Raw genomic sequence first — 20,554 nt, 5'->3', positions numbered from 1 at the left:
TGGTCTCCCTTTCCTGGGGCGGTTGGGCCAGAGTCCTGGGTCCAGGGACTTGGGGAATTAAAGTAGCAACAGCTGTGTAACGGCAAAGGCTGTGTGGGATCAGCAGGCCAGGCCTCCCCAGCCGAGAGGGTGTGACAGGGCCTGTGGATTTGGGGAGCCACACACCAGGCAAGCGGGTCTCCCGACGAGCCTAGGGGAGGCTGGCTGAGTGTTCCCGCGTCTCACGCCCAAGCCCAAGGCTAATCTGGGCAAGCACGGCTTGAGTCCCACGCGCCCGCAGGGACACTGGCCCCATGCTCTGCGTCCTGACTTCCAACACCCCCCAACTTGTCCGAGATCAAAGTCCCCGTTCTCCCCACCACCGTCCGGTCACCCTGTCCCTTGGCCCCCACATCCATTCTGGCCAGGCCTCCGATCCCTCTGCGGTCACTGCTATGGCTGGCTGTGTAACCTCAGGGACCGGCTGCTTGGGCACGGGGGCCACCATGCAGGGCCGGTCAGTGCGCCGCAGGCTGTGTGACGTCGGCCTCTAGCGCCAGCCCGGGGAGGGCTGGGCCTCTGTGCTGGGCCCCACGTTGCCTGCCTCATCGGATGGTACCAGCAGAACGCATCCTCGCCCTCAGTCCCAGACCTTGTGATTAACGGGGGCGCGTCTGCAGGGGATGGAGCAGAAGCCCCCGCTCGCTGGCGAGGCCTGGCTCCCCCGGAGGCCCGGGGGCCGGAGCGCAGGGAGGAGCCCGGGTGCACGGGAAGGCGGCCTTTATTACGTTCAGTGCACAGCACCTCCCTGCCCTGTCTGGGAAACTATTTTTTGAACTTTTTCCTCTTCAGAGCCTTCCATTCACCTTCCTGTGTGGCCAGGCTGTTAAAAAGCTGTTTCACTTTTCGCTTTCTTTCCGCATCCCTTAAAAAAAAAAAAAAAGAAAAAACCCCATTTTTACATCAGCTTTTGCCCATTTCCCTACGTGACCCAGTAGCAGCTCGCATCCACGCGGGCCAGCGCACACGGAGCGGCAGGAAACGCGCCTGCCCAGGCCCCGGGGCTGGCAGTCACTCACGGGGACCCGGCCCGACCCCTGGGCAGCCCCGGCCACCACCGCCGCTCACCGTTCCAGGGTCTCCGAGAGCTGCATTCGAGCCAGGAACTGGTTGTCCCTGCGGATCTCCCGGACGGCTCCTTTAAATTCACGCTTGTGTTTGTGGATCAGTCTCTTTCTCTCCTGTTCCTCCTTGCTGCTTCCCTGCTTCTTCCCGAACTCGAGGCTGAGGGGGAAAGCCAGTGTCAGGTCCAGCCCGCCTGCCTCCCCGCCCCCACCCCGCAGCCTGACCCCAACACGCACACTCTGACCAGCCGGGGGGTGAAGAGCTTCAGCGGCAGCGGCTTGCTCTTCTCACACACCAGCGGCCGGCAGCACTGCTCGTGCTTTTCCACGTCGGCCAGCGCGCTCCGGCACAGCTCCTGAAACCCGGGGCACGCTGAGGCTGCAGCAGGCTCGCCCGGCATGGGGCCTGGGGCCCAGGACCGCCTCTGCTAAACCGGGGCACAGCCGAGGGAGCCCCACCGCCGTGCGGACAGGGGTGGGGGCCCTGCGCATGGGACAGCTCACAGCCTTGCGCACCCTTCCCGCTGGCAGGACGACAGACGCCTGAGACCCTTCTAAAAGGTTCCCTGGGCACTCGGGAGTGCTTCGGCATCCAGCAGACACCATGGAATCTCCTTCCCCAGAGAAACTGGTCACAATGGGCCTGAGTGACCCACCCCTATGGACACACACGGGAGCGCCTTCACTGTAGCCCCGGCGGCCGGGGGGCACACCACGGGCACCGAGCAAGACCCCGTGCAGGAGAACGGTCACTTCTCCTAAGTCATCCCACTACCGTCATTTCCCAGGGCTGTTTCTAGAGCTGCACCTCTAGACAAGCTCGCCCACTAGCCTGCTCCCTCTCACAGAGGCGGCCGAGCCTGTGCAGAGGGCCGCGTGGTGGGAGGCCTCACCTGGAGCTCTAGGGGGCGACTGCCATCGGCCAGGTGCTCCGTCAGCAGGGCTCCGAGCGGCCTCACGATGGTCTGGAAGGACGGCAGTGGGCCGTAGAGTAGCATGCAGTGCTTCACCAAGGCCAGACACACGGCCAGGCAGGACAGTCTGCAAGGGGGCAACACCCAGCTTCAGGGCCAGAGGCAGGAAGGGGTCCAGCTCATTCGGTTCGGTCACTGCCAGTGTCCATCCTCTTGGCAAAAACTAAAATCTCCAACCCACAGCTCTGAAAAACCCAGCAGGGGCTGGAGTCCACGTCCAGCGTGGCAGCGGGTGGGACAGATGCCCTGTGTCCCTGAGCACAGATGGTCACTGTGGGAAATGCAGCAGCAACTTGAAAATGAGTGGCTCCACTTTAGTTTTTAAATGACTATTTGCAAAATCAAGCCGACATTATCTTGAAAAATAATACACGTTCTGGGAAAGTTTTTTCTCTTTTCACGGACCTGCCCAGACATTTCCCGGGGAAGACCTGCAGATGGCCAGATGCTCGGCAGCACTCCTCTTCAGGGAAATGCCAATCAAAACCACATGGAGTTAATACCTCTTACCCAGGAGAATGGCTACTGTTAAAAAAATAAATGCTGGGAGGACACGGAGAAACTGGCAGGGATTCAACAGTGGGCGGGGGTCCTCAAAACCACGAAACCTAAAACTACTGTACGACCCAGCAATTCTGCTTCTGCATATGTACCCAAAAGAATTAACAGAAGGGCCTCGATGAGATGCCGGCACCATGTTCATGGCAGCATCATGCACAGCAGCTGAGACAGGGAAGCACCCCAGTGTCCGTGGACGGGTGGACAGATGGATGAACAAAACGTAGTCCATCCACACGATGGAATGTTATCCAGCCTGAAACAGGAAGGACATTCTGACACCTGCCACCACGTGGATGCACTTGGAGGACATGATGCTATAAAGTGAAATATGCGAGCCAGAGAGGACAGACACTGTGACCCCACTTCTAGGAGGTCCCCGGAGGAGCCAGATGCTGCAGACAAGGCAGACCGGCAGGGTGGGGCGCCAGGGCTGGGGAGTGAGTGTGTGGTGGGTACACAACTTGTCTTACGAATGGGGACTTCTAGGGGTGAAAGGAGGTGGTGGCTGCACCAAGATTTAAATGTACTGAATTCCACTCAACTGTTGGCCTCACTGATGAAGATGGTAAACTTTCTGTTGTGTATTTTACAACAGAAGGATATTTCAAATCCATACTTTTAAAAAATCAGAGAACAGAAGGACGTCTAATAAAAAGCCCCAGCCCTCCTGTGCACTGAATGTGTGTGTCCCCCCAGTTCACATGCTGAAACCCAATCCCCAGTGTGATGGTGTCTGGAGGGGAGTCCTCAGATCCACGAACATGAGCTGTTTTCTTGCACTTTGTCTTCCTTAAACAGCGTCCACGATGTTTTGTCTCAATTATCCTTCCCTCCTTGGTTTTCAATTCCCATGTTCTATTCTTTTTGATGCTGTTGTAAACGGAATTTTCTAATTTCCTTTTCAATTGTTCAGTGCATATAGAAACGCAAGTGATTTTTTGTTGACTTTGTATTCTGCTACTTCCCTGAATTAGTTCATGAGATCTAACAAGCTCTTTTGTAGAGTCTTTAGGATTTCCCCCATATAAGATCGTACCATCTGAGGAGTGACACTGGATGCGTCCTCACGGGTCCCCGCTGTGTCTGGTTCCAGGCTGGCCCAGCACTGAGCACGCCCTCCCTGGCGCCCTAAGCCCCCCGCCTACCTGGTGTGGTTGGCCTCTGTCTTAGTCTGGCCCTTCAGTCCACTGGCCCAGGCGAGGGACAGGCCTCTCCTCTGCCACGTGGCTGTGTCCTCTTGGTCAGAAACCACGAGCAACTCCGAGTTCTTCCCAGATGTTCTGAAAGGGTGCACCAGAGTGTAACCTGAAGTCCAAGCGGGACAAAGACAGAGGCGGCCTCTGAGCATCACGAGGTCACAGGGCAGGCTCTGCATGGTGACGCAGTTAGAAGGGTCACTTCGGACACACGCAGCCTGTGTTCACCCCACAGAGGTGGAGTTACAGCCTCCGCAGGGGTGACGGAGGGAACAGCCCAGGTCCCTGACCTCGAGGGGGAGACAGGCAGTAGACAACGGCCGGAAGACAGAGTTAACGGGATGGAGCATCAGAAAGAGATGTGGTGGGCCAGAGACGCAGGGCGGGGGAAGGGGGTGGGGGGAGAGTGGGTGCAGGTGGCACAGGGAACCTAGTAAACTAAGGTCAGAGAAGGCCTGTCCCGGAGGATGAACGCCAGCGGAGTGGACTTAACCCCGTCACCACCCGGAAGAGCAATTAAGGCAGCGGGCCCGGCCGGCCTGGCGTACGCCTGGCACAGCAAAGCTGGCGGGGGCAGGGTGAAGGGAGAGGGGCCGCCGCCCGCCCCCACCGCAGCGTCCACTTTGACAGGCCCCCCGGCCAGACTGTGCCTCCCCAGGCCCAGGCCCGGCGCACGGGAGTCTGCGGCGAGGGGGTCAGTGCAGGCCGGGCGCAGCAGCTGCACGCAGGGGAAGCAGGACAGTGTGCTGAGGGTCCTGAACGGAGGAGCTGCTGGGGCTGAAGTGCCCCCCCCCCGGCACTGGTGAGGTGCTCCGTACGACTGGCATCCTATGTGGCGGCACTGGATTGGAGATACGACGGACGATCGATCGGGGCAGGAAAGGGGAGCCTAAGGACACAGAGCGAGGGGCAGAGACCGGGCGGCACCTCGACAACCCGGGGGAGCAGTGAGTGGTCAGCATCGCGGGTGTTGCTGGGGGGGGGGGGGTCTTAAGACCAGCACAGCCTAGCAGGTCAACAGACGCTAGAACTGCTTCTCGTTACAACATGGCTTCTGATGGTCACTCCTTCCAGGATTCCCGGCACTCTAGAAACTAGAGACAGGGCTGCGCACTAGAAACAACGTGGGCCACACGGAGGGAGCGCAAACGTTCTTGGGGCACAGGAAAAAAAGATCTTAATGATACATTCGTCTAACCCCAACTATAAAAATGTTATTTCAACACAGAATCAACATGAAAGAACTGAGCTGTTTCATGAGCTTCTGACAGCTCAGTCATCTGGGGTCCACGCCACGGATGGGACTCACTGCGTGTGGCCGTGGTGGCAGCAAGAGTGGGGCCCCGGTTCCCTTGGGTGCAGGGGTGTCCGCCCAGACGCACAGAGGAGAGGCCGGCGCTCTGGACGGTGGGGTTTGATGTCTCACTTTCCACGTCCCACACTCTCCACAAGGAGCACGGACGACTTTTAAAGCAACGCTGAAGTAGAACACGCCCGACCCACTCACCGTGGCCATGCTTGTTTGGAGTCGCGACGTAAAGGATCCCGAGGAGGAAATTAATGAGCTCAGGGATGAACCTCCGCGACAGAGACACGTAATCCAGGAACACGCAGCACACGAACAGGCCCTTCACCACGTCTTGGAGAGACAGGACGGGGCACTGGCACAGGACCACAGGGTGCGGTCGGTGGTCAGAAGAACGTTCCGGAAGGCTGCGCCAGCTGAGGTCTGTGGCCCCAGACCCCCCCCCCCGCCCCCGCACGGAGGAAGCACCGCCCCTCCCCGCAGCAGGGGCGAGGGGGATTAAACGGGGCCAAGAGCGTCAAGGCCCCAGGGCTCCGCCCCTTTCGCGAAGACCCCGTGTGGCAACACTGCCACCGAGTGTGCACCAGACGCCGGCCCAGGAAACACGACCACTCGGGCTTAAGCCGAAAGGGGAACGGGGCCCATGTCACACTTGGTGCGTCACCACGGACTCCAAGGGCTCTTCTTTGGTGTCACACCTTCCGTAACCTCGCCTGGGCCATCTCCAGGGTCGTCTTCACGGGCCCCTTCCTTGAGCCTCCCCTGCACTCGGGCCGCAAGCGCGACGCCCCACAGCCTCGCTCGGCCGCCGGAGCCCCGGCCGCCAAGGACGTACCTTGGTGAGCAGCTGGCTCATGCACACGAGCGCGGGCGTCACCACCGGGTGCCGGAAGTCGGAGGCTGGAAACAGCGTCCCGGTGATTTTCAAATAAACGAGCTGAAAGGGCGTCACCAGCCAGATTAGAGAAAGCAACGCAAGTTCAAAACACGGCCTTTCCCACAGACCAGGACCACAGCAGGTTCTGAGCCTCCTGGGAGGGGCCGCGGCGCACCTGCCGGCGTCCCACCTCCACGGCCGCCCCCCGCACGCGCCCCGCACACGCCGGGCACGCCCGTTCCCGCGCACGCGCACGCACGCCGGACTCTGCCTGAGCGCCGGCTCAGGACTAACACCCCGACGGCCGAACAGAGACGGGCAGAGGACACGGCGAGAACCGCTCACCGAGATGAATTCCTCTCAGACACGGAACCGTCCTGGGCTCGGCTCCCAGCAAGCGAAGCGCAGACTAAAGCTACGTCACAGACTACTCTTTACTCTCCAAATGAGCGGAGACGCTGGGGGGCTGGCGAGGCTACTGCGGCGGCCGTGGGCGCAGACGCGCGTTGGAAGGGGAGGAAGGACGCGCTCCCTCCGCAGATGCGCGCGAGTCCACCCGCCGCACCAGGCTCGGCTCGGCCCCAAGAAGCCAGCGTGAGCCGTGGCTCTGGCCTGCGCACCCGACAACGACATGCGAGGCTACATGGGTGGCGGCAGGAGTGCTGGCTCAGAGGATGACACTCTCCGGGGACCCCCGGCCAGACGCGCCCACGGGCTCCGCACCCGGGAGGCACCGGGGAGGCTGCTTCGCGCTGAAGCAGAAGAGCATCCCTGCACCCTGGCTCGGCAGGGTCTGCACACCCTCCATCTGGTCCAAAGGCACCAAGAAATCCTCCCAAACCCCCTGAACACATCAGGCACACCCCGGAGCCCCCACTTCCTCCTTCCGCAGAGCCCCCCACGCCACCCTGACCTCGGACTCCAGGGGACGCAGGCTCAGGGAGGCGGAGGGGAAGGGAGAGCACCCGCGGCTTCCCGCACCCAGCCCGCTCGGCCTCGCTTCGCCAGCAGTGGACCACGCGTGTCCACTGAGGGAGCGCTTGTGATGGTGACAGCCCGCGAACTGACCACTGCGTCCAGCCGTGCCACGGTCACGAACCTCACGGGAGGCTTAACTGCACCCCCCCACCCCCACTCACAGACAAGGAGACGGCCGCACAGCTCATCGGAGGAACTGGACGGGGCCTGTCGCACGGAGTCTGCGGGAACAGGCCACTCCGGTGACACAGGGAGTGTCTGCCGGGGGCTGAGGCTCACGGACACCGACTCAGATCCCGCTTTGGGGGGGTCCACTAAAACCAGGAACACAGACCCTGTGTTTTTGAGTTTTTGTTAATCACGGTTTTTCATTTCTACAGAAATCCCAGAGCAGGGAACAGACGGAGCAAGTACTTCTTCGAGGTCACGGATGCTGACGAGGTGGCCCGCAGCCGCCACGAGCTGTTAGAACCCCCAGAGGGGCTCGGCTGTCTCAGTGGGGCCACAGCAGGGCCAGGGCTCGGGCTCAGTCCTTCCCAACACACACTCATTCTGTTGGCCCAAAGCCTCTTCGCCACGAAGACCACAGACAGCCCCATTCGCACGGAATCAAACCAGTGAAACACACCGCAGTGACGTGTTCGCGCGTAAACAGTCCTTCCCACCTTGTTCCGGTCTGTTCTCCAGCTCAGTCTGGAAGCTCGAGGGCATGGCGAACCCGCCAAACCACGCACATTCCACTCAGCCAGCCCTCCTGGCCGGCGGACAGCCCCGGCCCCCATGCCTGAGACCAAGTCCCCGCTCACCACGTCCAGGCCCGGAAACGCCGCCCGGCCTCTGGCCTCAACGGCCCCTTCCATCTCGTGCATGGCGTCTCGCAGGACAGATGTTATGGAGTTGCTTGCAGACTCAGGAAACATCTGGCAAAGATTATATAACTGCCTGTTCATCAGAAACACAGGTCAGGGGAAAATGACCTCAGATAACGAAATCAGAAAGAAAGCCCGCAAACCTCACGTTCACCATGCTCCTGCGAAGTCACCTGCTGGCTGAGCAAGTCAGCCCAGAAGCCCCTGGACGAACCCACTTTTCCTCTTACTGGTCTGGCTGCCCTTCTTGGCAGTCGGGATACTGCTTCTAACATGTTTGTTTTATAACAATCTATACGTACTTTGGCCACCTCCTAGAAAGTCTAACTTCTCAACATCGACGGCAGAAGCATAATGCCGTAAGAAGCAAATTCTCCGAGCCAGGCTCGGCGGACGGTTCCAAGGTGCCATCCACAGGAACTTACTGGTTCCTCACAAGCGCTGTGGTAACGACAGAAGCTGGCATGGGGACGTGGGCTGCGCAGCATGGGGCTGGCCCCAGACAGGCCCCTATGGGGCCCTGGCGCTCACTAACCCTCCATCTACCACACCTCCCTCCGGCCAGCGAGGGGCCAGGAGCCACGCTCCAGTCTCTGCCTTTACGGGGGTCCTTGGGGAGCGAAGGCTCAGCCGTCCCTGGGCAGGGCGGGAACGGGAAGACCAGGGGGGCTGGCCTCCCTGATGCTCGCAGCACCAGCCTGTCGGGTCCCACTGAAGCGTGGACCTGGAGCAGGCGGGTTTCTGGATAATACCAGGACACAGTCTACCACGTGTCCCAAACACCCGTCGGCCCGTCTGAGCAGAGCCTGAAATTTCATTGGCGAATGAAACACACAATAAGCCTCCAAACAGCACGAGCAACGATGAAGTGTTCAACTGTCTGAAAGCTGACTCATTTGTAGTTAACAGCGTGTCCGTCCCCAGGGTGATGGGAGCAGTGTGCTAACGCCACTCTGAGGGGGCTGTGGTCACTGAAATCACTGTAGCTAGCGTATGCCAGGGGGCCTGTTTACAAAGTCAACCTTACTAACTCTGCGACGTACTTTTATGACTGCAAACAGGGAAAGAGCTGTTCACCTCTGCCCCGCATTCCATCAACCTGCCGTGGTTACTTACACAACCAATTTATCAATTACTCTGAGGTCTGGTGGATCATCTGTAGCCAAATCTCCAATGTACTCCAAAAGGAAGCCGAACAGTTTCTGCGTAAACACAGGTTGGGAGCAGAGCTCAGTGCCGACCCGCAGAATAAAGCCACCGGCTCACAGGGGGCCGTCCCCTGCGTCTGGCTAACATGTGTGCGCACGCGCCTCGGGGCCACTGACGGGAGCACCTTGCACAGCGCAGGCCAAGAAGCCGGTCCCACACTAGGAGGGGGTCAGCAGAAGGGCTTGGGGCGTGTGCTTCTGCAGGACGGCAGACAGCACCCAGGTCTTCAGACCAAGAGCGCGCCCAGCCCTATGCCTTATCCGTCAACAGGCAGCACTCGCGGAGAAGAAAAGGCACATTCCAAGTCCTCATCTCCCCGAAGGGCTCGCTCTCCGGCTTGAGGCCACGTGAGCCACACGCCCGGGGCCTCAGTCTCCCTCACCTGTGAGCGGAGGGCAACAGCACCCACTCCGGGGCCCGTGGTGGGGTCACGGCATGGGGCGCTCGTAGCCGCAGGGGGCTAAGGCGCACGCACCTCGGACACACAGACAGGGTGGGGGGCCGCCCTGACACTCCCAACACAGGGCACGTACTTCCAGTTTTGCTTTGTTTCCCACGGCGAGACTCGGATGGTTGCATGTTTGAATTCTCTCCACCACCACAAGCTGTTCCTCCATCGTTTTTCCCGATAATAAGGATTTCAATTCCTCGTAGGATTCAGGGGCTGTCAAAAATGCAAAACACACTTAAAAAGAGAATCACGTTTCTGATCACACAGAGGCTGGAAATGAAACAGAACAGGGGTGATATCACTTCACCACGAGACAACTTCACGCGTATTTCAGACACGCTTTACCTCCCACCAGGACCACCGCCGCTGGATCTAACGGGTGCTCTGGCGTGTCCTGGGGGAGAGGGGCGGTGGGACGGGCTACTGATCGGCGACCAGGCGGCAGACACTGGGTTTAGTGTCCACACTGGCCCAGAATGAGCTGGAAGGAGCCATGTGGCAGAGTGCTGTCACCACCCAGACTCCCACCGATCGCAGGCCATGCCCGAGGGAGCCAGCCTCTGGAAGTGATCGTAAGTCACGGGACAATTTAGGACTGCTCGCTAGAACTGGATGATTCTTCTCCACGCACCAGACCACACAACACACAACATTCGCTGTAAGGGGTTATGTGGCCCATAGGAAGCCTCCTCACAGGTGACCCCCATCTCCCAGGCCCCGCCCCAGCTCTCTGTGGCAGCCACATTTCCACCACAAAAGGCTGGCCACGGAAAGAGCACAGCGACCTCCAGTGGAAAGGTGTGTCGTCCTCGTGCTGTGGCCGGCCCACGAAACTGTCCCCAGCCACACGACAGAAGCTGGCTAACACTGGCCAGACACTGCCGAGGGGGACAGCGCTCCTCACAAGCCCAGACGTTATGGGTCCACGTGCCCAGAAGCGCACCCTCGGTCCTAGCGAGGAAGACTTGTCGCTAGGTCACAGAGGTCATCCCAACATGTAAGAAAAGCCAGCATCTGTCTACCTGCAAATGTATAGGGCAGCTCGGTTCTGGCAGGTTCTCGAGCTTTGTGACCATTGCTTGTCATTCTTTTCCCCGGGGCTTGCCGGGGCTCTCTGTCTGGCCACCCACAGTCCTCCTCGCTCTCCGCATCCGATTCCAGGTCTAAGTGTCCCTCGGGGTCACTGCTGTCCTCTGGGTCCTCCTCGCTTGGGTCTTCGCCCTGTTCCTCTTTGCTCTCGCCGTCACTAGCTTCCCTGCTTTGCTCTTCCTTGATGCTCATCTTTCCATCCTAGGGTAGAGCAGGGGGACCACAGGCCTCACTACCCCGGGGGAACACCCTGTAGCGATGTCGGACGCTGCACACACAAGGAGCACGAGCACCAAGTGCCGCATCGACCCTCCGCACCGGCTGCGTGCCAGGCGGCGAGCTCCAGAGCCTCAGGGCCAGCAGGCCGGGGAACAGCTTCCTGATTCCTGCCGCCAGGGCTCCGGGCAAGGCTCAGCTTCTGCCACGGAGCAGCAGGGACCCAAGGTGTGGCAGGCGCCCCGGTGGCCACGGGCTCCAGTGGCTGTGTCTGCAGCCTCCCACCACCGGCTTTGGGGCTGCGAAATGGTGGGTCAGCAGGGGCTTCCTGACACTGGGCTGCACCTGGAGGTGGCGGGACCTCAACACCTGGGGGTAACCCCTGACTACGCTCTCCTGCCAAATCCCCCAGTGTTCTGTGAGCACCCAGCATCTTGGATCCCCTTCTGCTCAACACTCCTGGCCTCCTCCTGTATTCCCGCCCTGAAACCAGGCTGATTCTCTGAAGGGGAAAGGGTGTAGACCTAACAGAGTTTTAGAAACTCAATTATTTTACCGGCTCCTGAAACAGCAGTGCTGAGCCTGCAGATAACCACACACTTACGAGTGGAGGAAGCCGATGTCGGCGAGCGAGGACACAACACGAGGCTGGCGTGCCCCTTCTCCAGGTAGCCTGCCTGCAGGTGCGGGATTGGACCCGCCACGCACTCCCAGACACAGAGCACACGGGCGTTTTTACAAATTCAATTTCCATCTGGGATGAACCTCTCAGATACCAGAAACCGTGCTTCTGAATTCAGAGAGCAAGTAAGCCGGCGAAGGCAAACTCCTTACTGTGTAGGAAAGCAAGTGCCTGTTGTCTTTGTCCAGAACGAAGCCGTCATTTAAGTCGTCCGCGGACAGGTGCTTTGGTTTTCTAGCATCACCGGCCTCGTCCTCGCCACGCATCCTCCGCAGTCTCGCAGCCTGGGTGGGAAGGAAGCATGTCGTGGGAGGCACACCAGCCCTGCCCTCCTGCAGGCCATAGTCCCCGGGCCGGAGGCTCCGAGCCTGCCTTCTCCCTAGTGTGTAGGGACCTCCTACCGCACGCAAATGGAAACAAGTATCGCAGCACAAGTGCGTCTAGTCACCTGGAAGGCAAGCCCGTGGTTCTAAGGTCTTTCTGGCTGAGCTACGCAGACTTCACTCCCCACCGCGCAGCCACGGAGGGGGCAGGCACGCCATGGGTGCTCAACCACGCGGCTGTCTGCACACAGGCTGCCGGCCGGGAAGAGGCCCAGGTGGGGCTGGACTAAAGGGCCACATACAGAACAGTGCGTCAATGTTCATTTTTGTTTTAGAGTAATGAAATTTTAAAAGCCTTTTTTAAGGCAGAGAAAATGAGCTGAGAAGGCCGTGCACTAGATTGTAAGCAGCTGTTCTGAGGTAAGGGGATTAGAGCAAACTTTCATTTATTTGGTGTATTTGGGGTATCATCTGCATTTTTCTTGTTTTTATATCAAAAAAGGAATTTATTTATAGTAAAAGAAACAAACTTTAAACAGTCTAAGAAGATTCCTTTGATAAAACAGCCCATCTGCAGCCCACCTCACAAAACGGAGAAGAAAGGCCTCAAACCCAGAACCCGCGGTGCCCCCCGCGTGGCGCTGGGCTGTGGCCCCATCGCGGTCACACCAGTACCTCCAGCTTCTGGAGCCGATCCTGTTCCTCCTTTGCCAGCTCCTCCTCCGTCTTCATCCTGTTAGAGGGCTGGGCCTTCCTTTCAAGGCCCAGCTCACGAACCATCATGTCATACACGTCAGGCTAGGGCAGAAAGAAGAAACTTTTCACTTTTAGTCGTTTTTTTAAATGATCTGCACAAGCAGCTTCCTACGTATCCGGTAACGTCTGGACATCATGAAGGAGGGAGATGAACCGTATCCAAGTCTTTCCTTCTTGAAAGAAAACTGTTCTAATCAATCTGCAGGACCCTTTAAGGTCACATAGGATTTTTCACTCCTCGGAAATTCTTCTCAGAACATACCTTTAACAAAACTAAACATTGTTCATTAGGCATGAAGCCCACAAAACGGGCTGGGGTAAAGGTGGCAGCCACAGTGTCAGTGGCCCACAAAGGTGGACGGCTAGCCACGCGATGTGGCCATCTGGCGAAATCCTGGATACTTCCTAGAAGCCAGACACACAGGTGAATGCCGCTTTTCCAACAATTTAGACTAAAAAGGATGTGGTAGGAGCCGTACACCGTTTGGAGGGAAAACTAAGTAACTGTATATATGGACATGCAGACGTGTGATGGGAAAAATCAAACACTGTCTGGAGAAGGCCTCCCCTCGAAGGATTTCTCATACCAGAAACAACCGTTTTCTTTAGTTTAATTATCCAGGAGTAGATACTGAAGTCTCTTTTTGTCTAGCTCTACACGGACACCACACGTATCCGGAAATTCCATGAAAGCTCACTGGAAGACAGAGGAACTGGAGAAAAGGAGGGCAGCTATCTACGTGAAGGAACAGGCCGGAAGGGACACTGGCCTCCACCAGTGGAGGAAAGGTCCAGTCCACTTGATACGCACCTTGGGGTGCTCCTTCTTATCCCTGTTCTCGGACTGGGGAGTTCTGTGCGTCAGGAGAGTCTGGATTTCTTTCCAGTCTTGATCCAGCTTCTCTGTGAGCTCCAGGGCACCTTCCCGTTGTGCCTGTCTCGCCCTCTGGGGAGAGAGAGCAAGGTGGTGCATGCTGCCAGCGCGGGGCCGCGAGTGAGCAGCCAGAGTCAACGCGTTCGGATCAGCAGCACGGAGACACCCCGAGAAATGAGTGTCTTAGGAAAGTGAAGCTACAAAATCTCAACACACAGAACTAAGTCCCTGCTATCAACTGTTCATCTGGATGCTCTGAGCAGTTTGCTGGTAGTAAAGACAGCGACACACGTCAACACACAACGCCAACCAAACAAAGACACCCCCAAGTCCTCCCCAAACATAACAGACCGTGAGAAGTATATGCAAGACGAAATGTAAAATATTCCTATTCAAAACGAATGCTTCTATTAAAGTCACAGAAAACGGTAAACAGAGCCTAAACACACACAAGGAAAGAAGAGCCCGGGAGTCGTTTTGGTGAGGGTCCCGGGCCAGAGCACCCCACCGGGAGCGCTAACACACCTTCTCTTGCTTGGACTTTGCGATGAGCTCTTCGATGAGTTCTTTGCGTGACCTCGGCTTCTCCTCCTCCCCCCCTTGCTGCAGTGGGGTCTTACGAAGGAGGCCGCCACCGCCTCCGAAATGGGCGGCGGTCAGCTCGGCTGGGGACAAAGGGCAGAAAAGGCGTCTGTGAAGCTGGCGCTGGCGCACAAACCGGTTCCTGCACTGGTCCGCCAACGTTCATCCAAGCGCAGATTTGACAACCAATCCCATATTCAAGGAGAAAGTCCTCCCGCAGCGTAGCTGCATGAGACCACAGGCACAGCGGCATGTAAGAAATCCCCAGGATGAACCACCCCGAGAAAACCCAGAGCCATAAAACACCCCCTGATCGGGACCCGACGCCTGGAAACACCAAGGCGCTACTAGTTAACTGTGTTCAAATCTCATGAACGATCAGCAAATGCAGTAAAACAAGGCGGAGTCTGCGTCTCGGGACAGAAAGCCCAGGATTGGGCCGCAGAGAACCTGCATCCCTCACGCCTCCTCGGGCAGGGGCTCCGAGACTGGAAGGTCCTGAGGGCAGGAGCCTGCACCTGCAGCAGGGGCCCCTGTCGGTTACCGGCCCCGTCACCGCGGCAGAAGAGAGAAAACACTGTGGGAATCATCCACTTGGGATGGACAGAAACCTTAAAAAACCCAGAATCTCAGATGAGAAAATGGAAGCCTGCATGGGAAGCAATTTCCCCCAAATGACCTGCCAGTAACAGAAACAGAACGTTCAGGCTGCTTTCCCACAGCAGGCCCACAGCCCTCGCCCCCTTGCTCGCGCGGCCACCTGTTCCCGGCCACACCTGCGCAGATGGATGTGCGTGCGGGAAGGAGAGGCCCGTGTATTGAACCGCCGACTCTGGCCGGGCTCTTGAGGCCGCCTGGCAGTGATCACCAGGGCCGAGGGTGCTCCACTCCCCCCCACTCTCAGCGCCCCCCAAACCCCCCCCAGAGCAGCCCTGGGGCTCAAGTGGCTGGGCTGTCCCTTCCCAGCTACTCAAGGAAATGACCTAAGCAACTCCACTGCCTTTGTCCCAAATCAACTTTTCTTATTCTATCGGGTCATTATCGGATTTCTCTCCTGCTGAAGCGTTCCTCACCACCCTCTCCCACCACAGCTTCTGGAACCCCGCCTTCAGTCCTGACTCTCCCCAACTCTCCCATCACTCCCCTTGGCTTCCTGCCTCCCCTCTGGGGTGGATTCAACAGTTCTCATGGCTCCTATCGCCAGTAACAAGGCCCCCTTCCCACTCCCTTCTGAAAAGGCTCTCTATGGGGTTTGCCCCCGAGCTCCAGGACTCAGCAGTGGCCCCCAATGCCCCACCTGCTCTTTTCCTCCCATCCCTAAGGCTGCAGCTCCCGGGACTCGAGGCCTCCCCTGGACGTCCGGCAACATTTCAAACTGCCCCAAGGCAGTGTGTGTCACAGGGTAGCCCATCTCAGTGACTGGCAGTCCCACGTTAGCAGGTGCTCCGGCTGGAACCCTGGGAACCCTCTGATCCCTCCCACACCTCCATCACAACGAGGTAAGAGCTACCTGACAGGATCGACCTTTACGATGAACCTCTCCTACTCTAGGGAGGACACCTCATCACGCAGCCAGACAAAACACAACGTGCTTCCAGATGATGCGTTTGTGAAGTTATAAATACACATATGCTCAAAAGTAAGAGCTTTTCTTTTCTAAGTTACCTGGGTTTTGATGAGCTCATAGCCAGATTCAAAGGATGCCAGGAAATGTCTAAGGAACAGCTGAGCCCCCAAGGCCCAAGGCTGGGAACACATGGAACCCGACTTCTCCCCTAGTGACCCGAGCATCACAGCCTCTTGTGCCAATAAGCCTGAGACCACTCGCCCTGTGGAGACCAGGTTGTCAACATGAAGGTACCAAGCGCTTACCTTCATCACAGTGAGCTAGGACCACCTAAGTGACCACATTTAACAGGTAAGCATGCACAAAAAATCTCCAACAATGAACCGTGCGAAGAGAAAGGCACAGAAGACGAAACCAGCAGACCATCCCCTGGCTCCCCGTCCTCACCAGACAGCGTTCCGCGCTCCTCAGTGTCGCTGTCACTGTCGACAATGTCATTATGCTTTTCGACGTCTGCCAAAGACTGGCCGTAATGAGTTAATTCTTCATCTTCATTTAGGTTGTAGATGCTTTTTTTCTCATGTTGCCGCTGACAGAAGAAAAAAAAAATCAGCTTCCTAAAATTTTCAATCCATTTAGCAGCAAAACGCAGTTATTTTTCCATTATTTGTATAATGTGACAACATAGCCCAAGCACATCAGATTTTCTGGGTCATTTGAGCAATGATCCAGAGATAAACAGCAGCCACAGGAGGTAAACGGATCAGTGGGCCCACCCAAGCCATGGGCAAATCCCGCCAATGTTCCACGACCGACTGGCTCTCCACCCGACCGAGCCGTGAGCCGCACTGCAGTCAAGAACTCAGGACACCGTGTTGTCTTCGAGTCAAGATACTTTTCCACCAGGCTGGTGGCCAGACAAGGCGCCGCACTCGCCACCGCACCTTGTGTGGGGGGGTGCCCACACAAGTGTAAGTGAACGACGGGTTGACCACCTCCTTCTGCTTGGCTTCTGTGGACAACTGTGGTGTCAGACCCTCCTCCCACTGTCCTGCATACCTGCTGTTCCAGGGCAAACCTCTTCATCATCTTCTCCTCCGAGCTCATGTTGCTACTGTACTCCCCAAAGCGCTTATCTGTGAATACGTTGGACTTATCTCTTTCTTTGTATTCCTTCAGTAACGTCTGGGTGCGCTGGAAAACAGATCACAGAAAAATCTAGTGTGGGTCCTGGCAACTGTGAGCCCTTGATGGCTCGGCGATCTTGGTCCCTGAAGAGGAAATGCCCCCACAGGGGGACACACGATGGTTCCAATGAATTATAAGATGCCACTGTCACGGCCATTCTGGACGCCCAAGGCCACCACCACCAACAGTCAAAAAAGGGCTAATCTACTGGCTGGAAAGACAGATCTCAGTTATTGAGGAAGCGGGTTGCCCCCATATAATGAAGGCAGAGAGGACTGTGTCTGAAGCTTGGGGGGCTCTCTAGGGTGTGCCTTGGACTTCCGTGCCCAGTACTAGAGGTTAAAGAAAAACAGCAGCAACCCAAAGAAAGCAGAACGATGAGTACGCGGAAGTCGCTCCGTCAGGTAGAGACGCCAGGGGAGCTGAGGTTCTAGCCGCAAGGAAATGAACAAGGGAGACGAACAAGGAGGTGAAAAGGACGCCATGCGTGTCAACTACGATTACACAGAGACTGTAGTAGGATTGCCCATTTTCTCTCTGTCACACGGACGCCTTCGTTTGTATACAGTCGATCCTTGGTCCTCTTGGATTCCGGATCTGCAAATCTGTCTACTTGCTAAACGTTACTGGGACCCCCCCCAACCACTACCCACAGCACTTTCGTGATCACCCATGTGTGTGAGGCCTACAAGGTGCAGTCATGAGTGTGACAGCTCAGACTCGGGGTGGGGGGGGCACCTAGCCTCTCTGTCCCCAGAGGCCTCACCTTCCCGCTGGCCCTTGCTACGGGATTATGGGATCACAAGAATTTATGCAAGACTGCTCAGGACAGAGCCGGGCACAGGTACTGCTGTCTGTTACATGCTCAACTCTGGGTTTGGGTCTCGGCACCCCCAATCCTGACCTGAAGAAAGTTCTGGCATGGTTCCTCGTCTCCATTTTCTCATGTGTAAATGGGGATGATACCAGTACTTCCCTCATAAGGCTGACTGTGAGGATTCAATATACACTTCTTGATACAACGCCTATTCCACTGGGAGGGGCGACGGACACGTCAACTCTGGTTATCTCACCACCTGAGCGAGAATGGAGGAGCGCGACTCTGGGCCGTGGGATGGCGCTGACCACACCTGCAGTCTCGCTGTGCACGCAAGTGCTACCCAAAGCGCCGCCCACTGACTGGAGCAGAAGACACATGGGACAGCGCGTTTACTTCTGAGGGACGGTCACCGATGAGAAGAACAGGCCCACCTTGCTGCCCCACGTGCCCCGACGCTCACCGCACGCTCTAACTGCCCTGGATGACCTGAGTCCCCTCTGGACAGCTCTGAGCCCTCCCACCCCACGCTGTGCCACACACCCCGTGACAGGGGACAATGGGCCTTCATCCCCACCTGTAACATTTTGCTCACCCTTCCAATCTTGAGTGTGACTCCCTCTAGGAAGGAGTTTCTGATTTTCCTATCATACCTTTTGACTTGAGCCCCCAAAGCACCGGGGATGGGAGGAGGCACCAACACCCGCCTCTGGGCCATTCACTGCTGGCCAGAGCACGGAGGTGACTCTGTCAGGTACTACAGGGATGAGCACCCTGCCCTACTGGGGCTGTAAGGCTTGGGAAAGTATCAGAAGTGGTGACTTGTGCTGGCCCCTGAGGGATTTGGGGGGATAAGACAGGACTTTTGGACAAACTGGGTTGCAAGAGGCAAAGCAAGGGTAATAGGTTGTGGCCAGATTGTGAAAAGGTCTGAGAATGACAAGCTGAGAAACAAGAATAATGTCTAGTGTTTAGGCAACACTTAATATGTACTATTTAATCTTACAACAACCATTAGGGAAAGGATGGATATTACTATCCCTGCTCTAGAAATGAGAAAACACGCTTCGCTGGTGGAAACAAATAGCTGCTCTGGAGCGCACGTCACCCGGTCTCCCATGGTCCCCCACGGCTGCCCTGGGGGCCTCATCAGCCCCGGACGTTAGTCTTGTCAGGTCCTTGGCAGTAAGGACGACACTCCCTTCAGTTCAGAGAAGGACTGGATAGCGCCCTGCATGGCAGAACACGGAGGACAGGCCCAGGAAGGCTGGGTTGGCAAGTCCTCACTGACCTTTAACCCCCAGCAGCTAGGAGGGAGCTTCAGGCTTCCCAGACATTCAAACCGAGTGAAGCCCAGCCCTTAGCTGAGACCCTGGGAACCGTGCAGGTCCCTTCTATGCCCTGACTTTTCCACCCACCTTAATTTTTTCGGTAGGATACTATGTGTCTTACTGAATACTGTTAAACCCAAAAACACGTCTCAGAGGCCGAACATGGAATGCCACCTGCACAGAGGCTGAAAGGCGCAGAATACTCTGGGACGGTAAGCACAGAGGGTAGCGTTTCAGTCTCCCCGCGAGGGACACGGTGCTGTGCTTGGAAAGACAGACGCACTTGTTCTCCCAACATCCGTGACATCCCTGCCCTGCGAAGAAAAGGATGCGCGGCCCCTGGACCAGAGGCTCCAAGTCCCCGCGAGGACAGGCTGGAAGAGGCGTGCACGGGCGCCCCGTGGAACCGAGGAACGGGGCACACGCGCGCCGCGTGTCCACCGAGGCCAGCTTCCCAGGGCCGGCTCCCTGCAGCGCGCGCAGGAAGATCGGGGGGACCCCCGGCCGGGGCACGCACCATCCTAACCACCGGACGCTGCTGGAGACCCCAGGACTCTGGCGCTCTCCGGACACCCTCCACCCCGCCCCGCCGGCAGGTCCCCGCGCCGCGGCCCCCGCCCCTTACCTTCTGGACGGCCCGCGCGCGCGACACCCCGGGCTGTCCCACGGCGTGGCGCGCCTTCCTGCCCAGCACCGGGAACTTCTGCCGGTTCACCTTCACTTCGAACGGGTTGGGGCTGGGCCTCGCGCGGCCGCCCTGCGCCCCCGCCGGGGCCCCGGGGCCTTTCCTGCGCGCCGCCGCCGGCCTGGCCTTCCCCATGACGCTCCTGCCAGCTCGCAGCCCCACTCTGCCAGCCGCCCGGCGTGCTCCCTCCGGAAACGCGTGCGGGCACCGGGGAGCCGCCCCGCCCTCGTCCCGCGAGAACCGAGCCGGCGAGAAGTACACGCGACCCGCAAGCTAGCCTACGCGCCTACAGGCGGGTGACTACAACTCCCAGCAGGCCACGCTCGCCGACGCGCCTCCTCCTCCCTGCGCGCGGCCTTCTGGGAGCGGTAGTGCGCCGCGCCGCACCGGCCTCAGGGCGCGGAGGCGAGGGGAGCGCTCGGGCTCTCTCTTCTGGGAGGCGGTTGGAGGGAGCCGGCAGCTCTGCGAGTAGGCGGCGGCGGCGGCGGCGGCATTAGCAGCCGCCGCCGCCGGGGCGAGGGGCAGCCCCGGCCGGTGAGCCCCTCCCTGAGTTGGGGCTCGGCGGAGACTCCGGGCGGCCCGGGAGCCGGGCTCTGAGGAGAGAGTTGCCCGTGCCAGGCGCGAGCGATGAGGACGAGAGCCCAGGCCCCGGAGCGGCGGCGGTGAGCGCAGAGTCCTCCGCCGACCCCGCTGCCAGCTCCCCTCGTCTTAGCGACGCCCCCGCCGGAGGCCCGGGCCTTGAGGACGAGGGCTTCCCTGGCCAGCGCCGGCGCCAGCAGCGGCCGAAGCGGCGGCAGCGGCGTCGCAGGCGGGCCCGGAGGCGGCGCGGCGGGTGGTGGCCGTGGCCGTGGCGGCGGCGGCAGGAGCCACAGCTGGAGGGGCGGCGGCGGCGGCGGGTCAGCTCGCCCAGACCCCGCGCG

General features: G+C 58.5%; 1 protein-coding gene across 4 annotated transcripts; it reads right to left on the bottom strand.

The window, feature by feature from the left end:
• Positions 1–744: 744 nt before the first annotated feature.
• Positions 745–19,867, bottom strand: NOP14 (NOP14 nucleolar protein). 4 transcript variants are annotated; one of them, XM_021677626.1, is made up of 18 exons: positions 19,575–19,867; positions 16,673–16,807; positions 16,061–16,202; positions 13,990–14,129; positions 13,402–13,536; positions 12,510–12,632; positions 11,664–11,795; positions 10,547–10,814; positions 9,607–9,737; positions 8,981–9,066; positions 7,802–7,937; positions 5,976–6,077; positions 5,342–5,495; positions 3,784–3,943; positions 1,997–2,144; positions 1,341–1,459; positions 1,108–1,263; positions 745–904 (listed from the first exon to the last, which is right to left on the bottom strand). In XM_021677626.1, exons 1-18 carry the CDS (start codon positions 19,767–19,769, stop codon positions 805–807), a joined length of 2,562 nt encoding a protein of 853 aa, XP_021533301.1. In that variant the 5' UTR covers positions 19,770–19,867; the 3' UTR covers positions 745–804. The 4 variants fall into 4 exon arrangements, with proteins under 4 accessions (XP_021533301.1, XP_021533303.1, XP_021533302.1 ...); XM_021677628.1 differs by lacking the exons at positions 745–904; positions 1,108–1,263; positions 1,341–1,459 and having other exon boundaries at positions 2,060–2,348; XM_021677627.1 differs by lacking the exons at positions 745–904; positions 1,108–1,263; positions 1,341–1,459; positions 1,997–2,144 and adding an exon at positions 2,288–2,540.
• Positions 19,868–20,554: the final 687 nt, after the last annotated feature.

Source organism: Neomonachus schauinslandi, chromosome 2 (assembly GCF_002201575.2).
Source record: "Neomonachus schauinslandi chromosome 2, ASM220157v2, whole genome shotgun sequence".
NCBI classification, from domain to species: Eukaryota; Metazoa; Chordata; class Mammalia; order Carnivora; family Phocidae; genus Neomonachus; species Neomonachus schauinslandi.
This window is presented reverse-complemented; position numbering and strand designations above follow the sequence as displayed.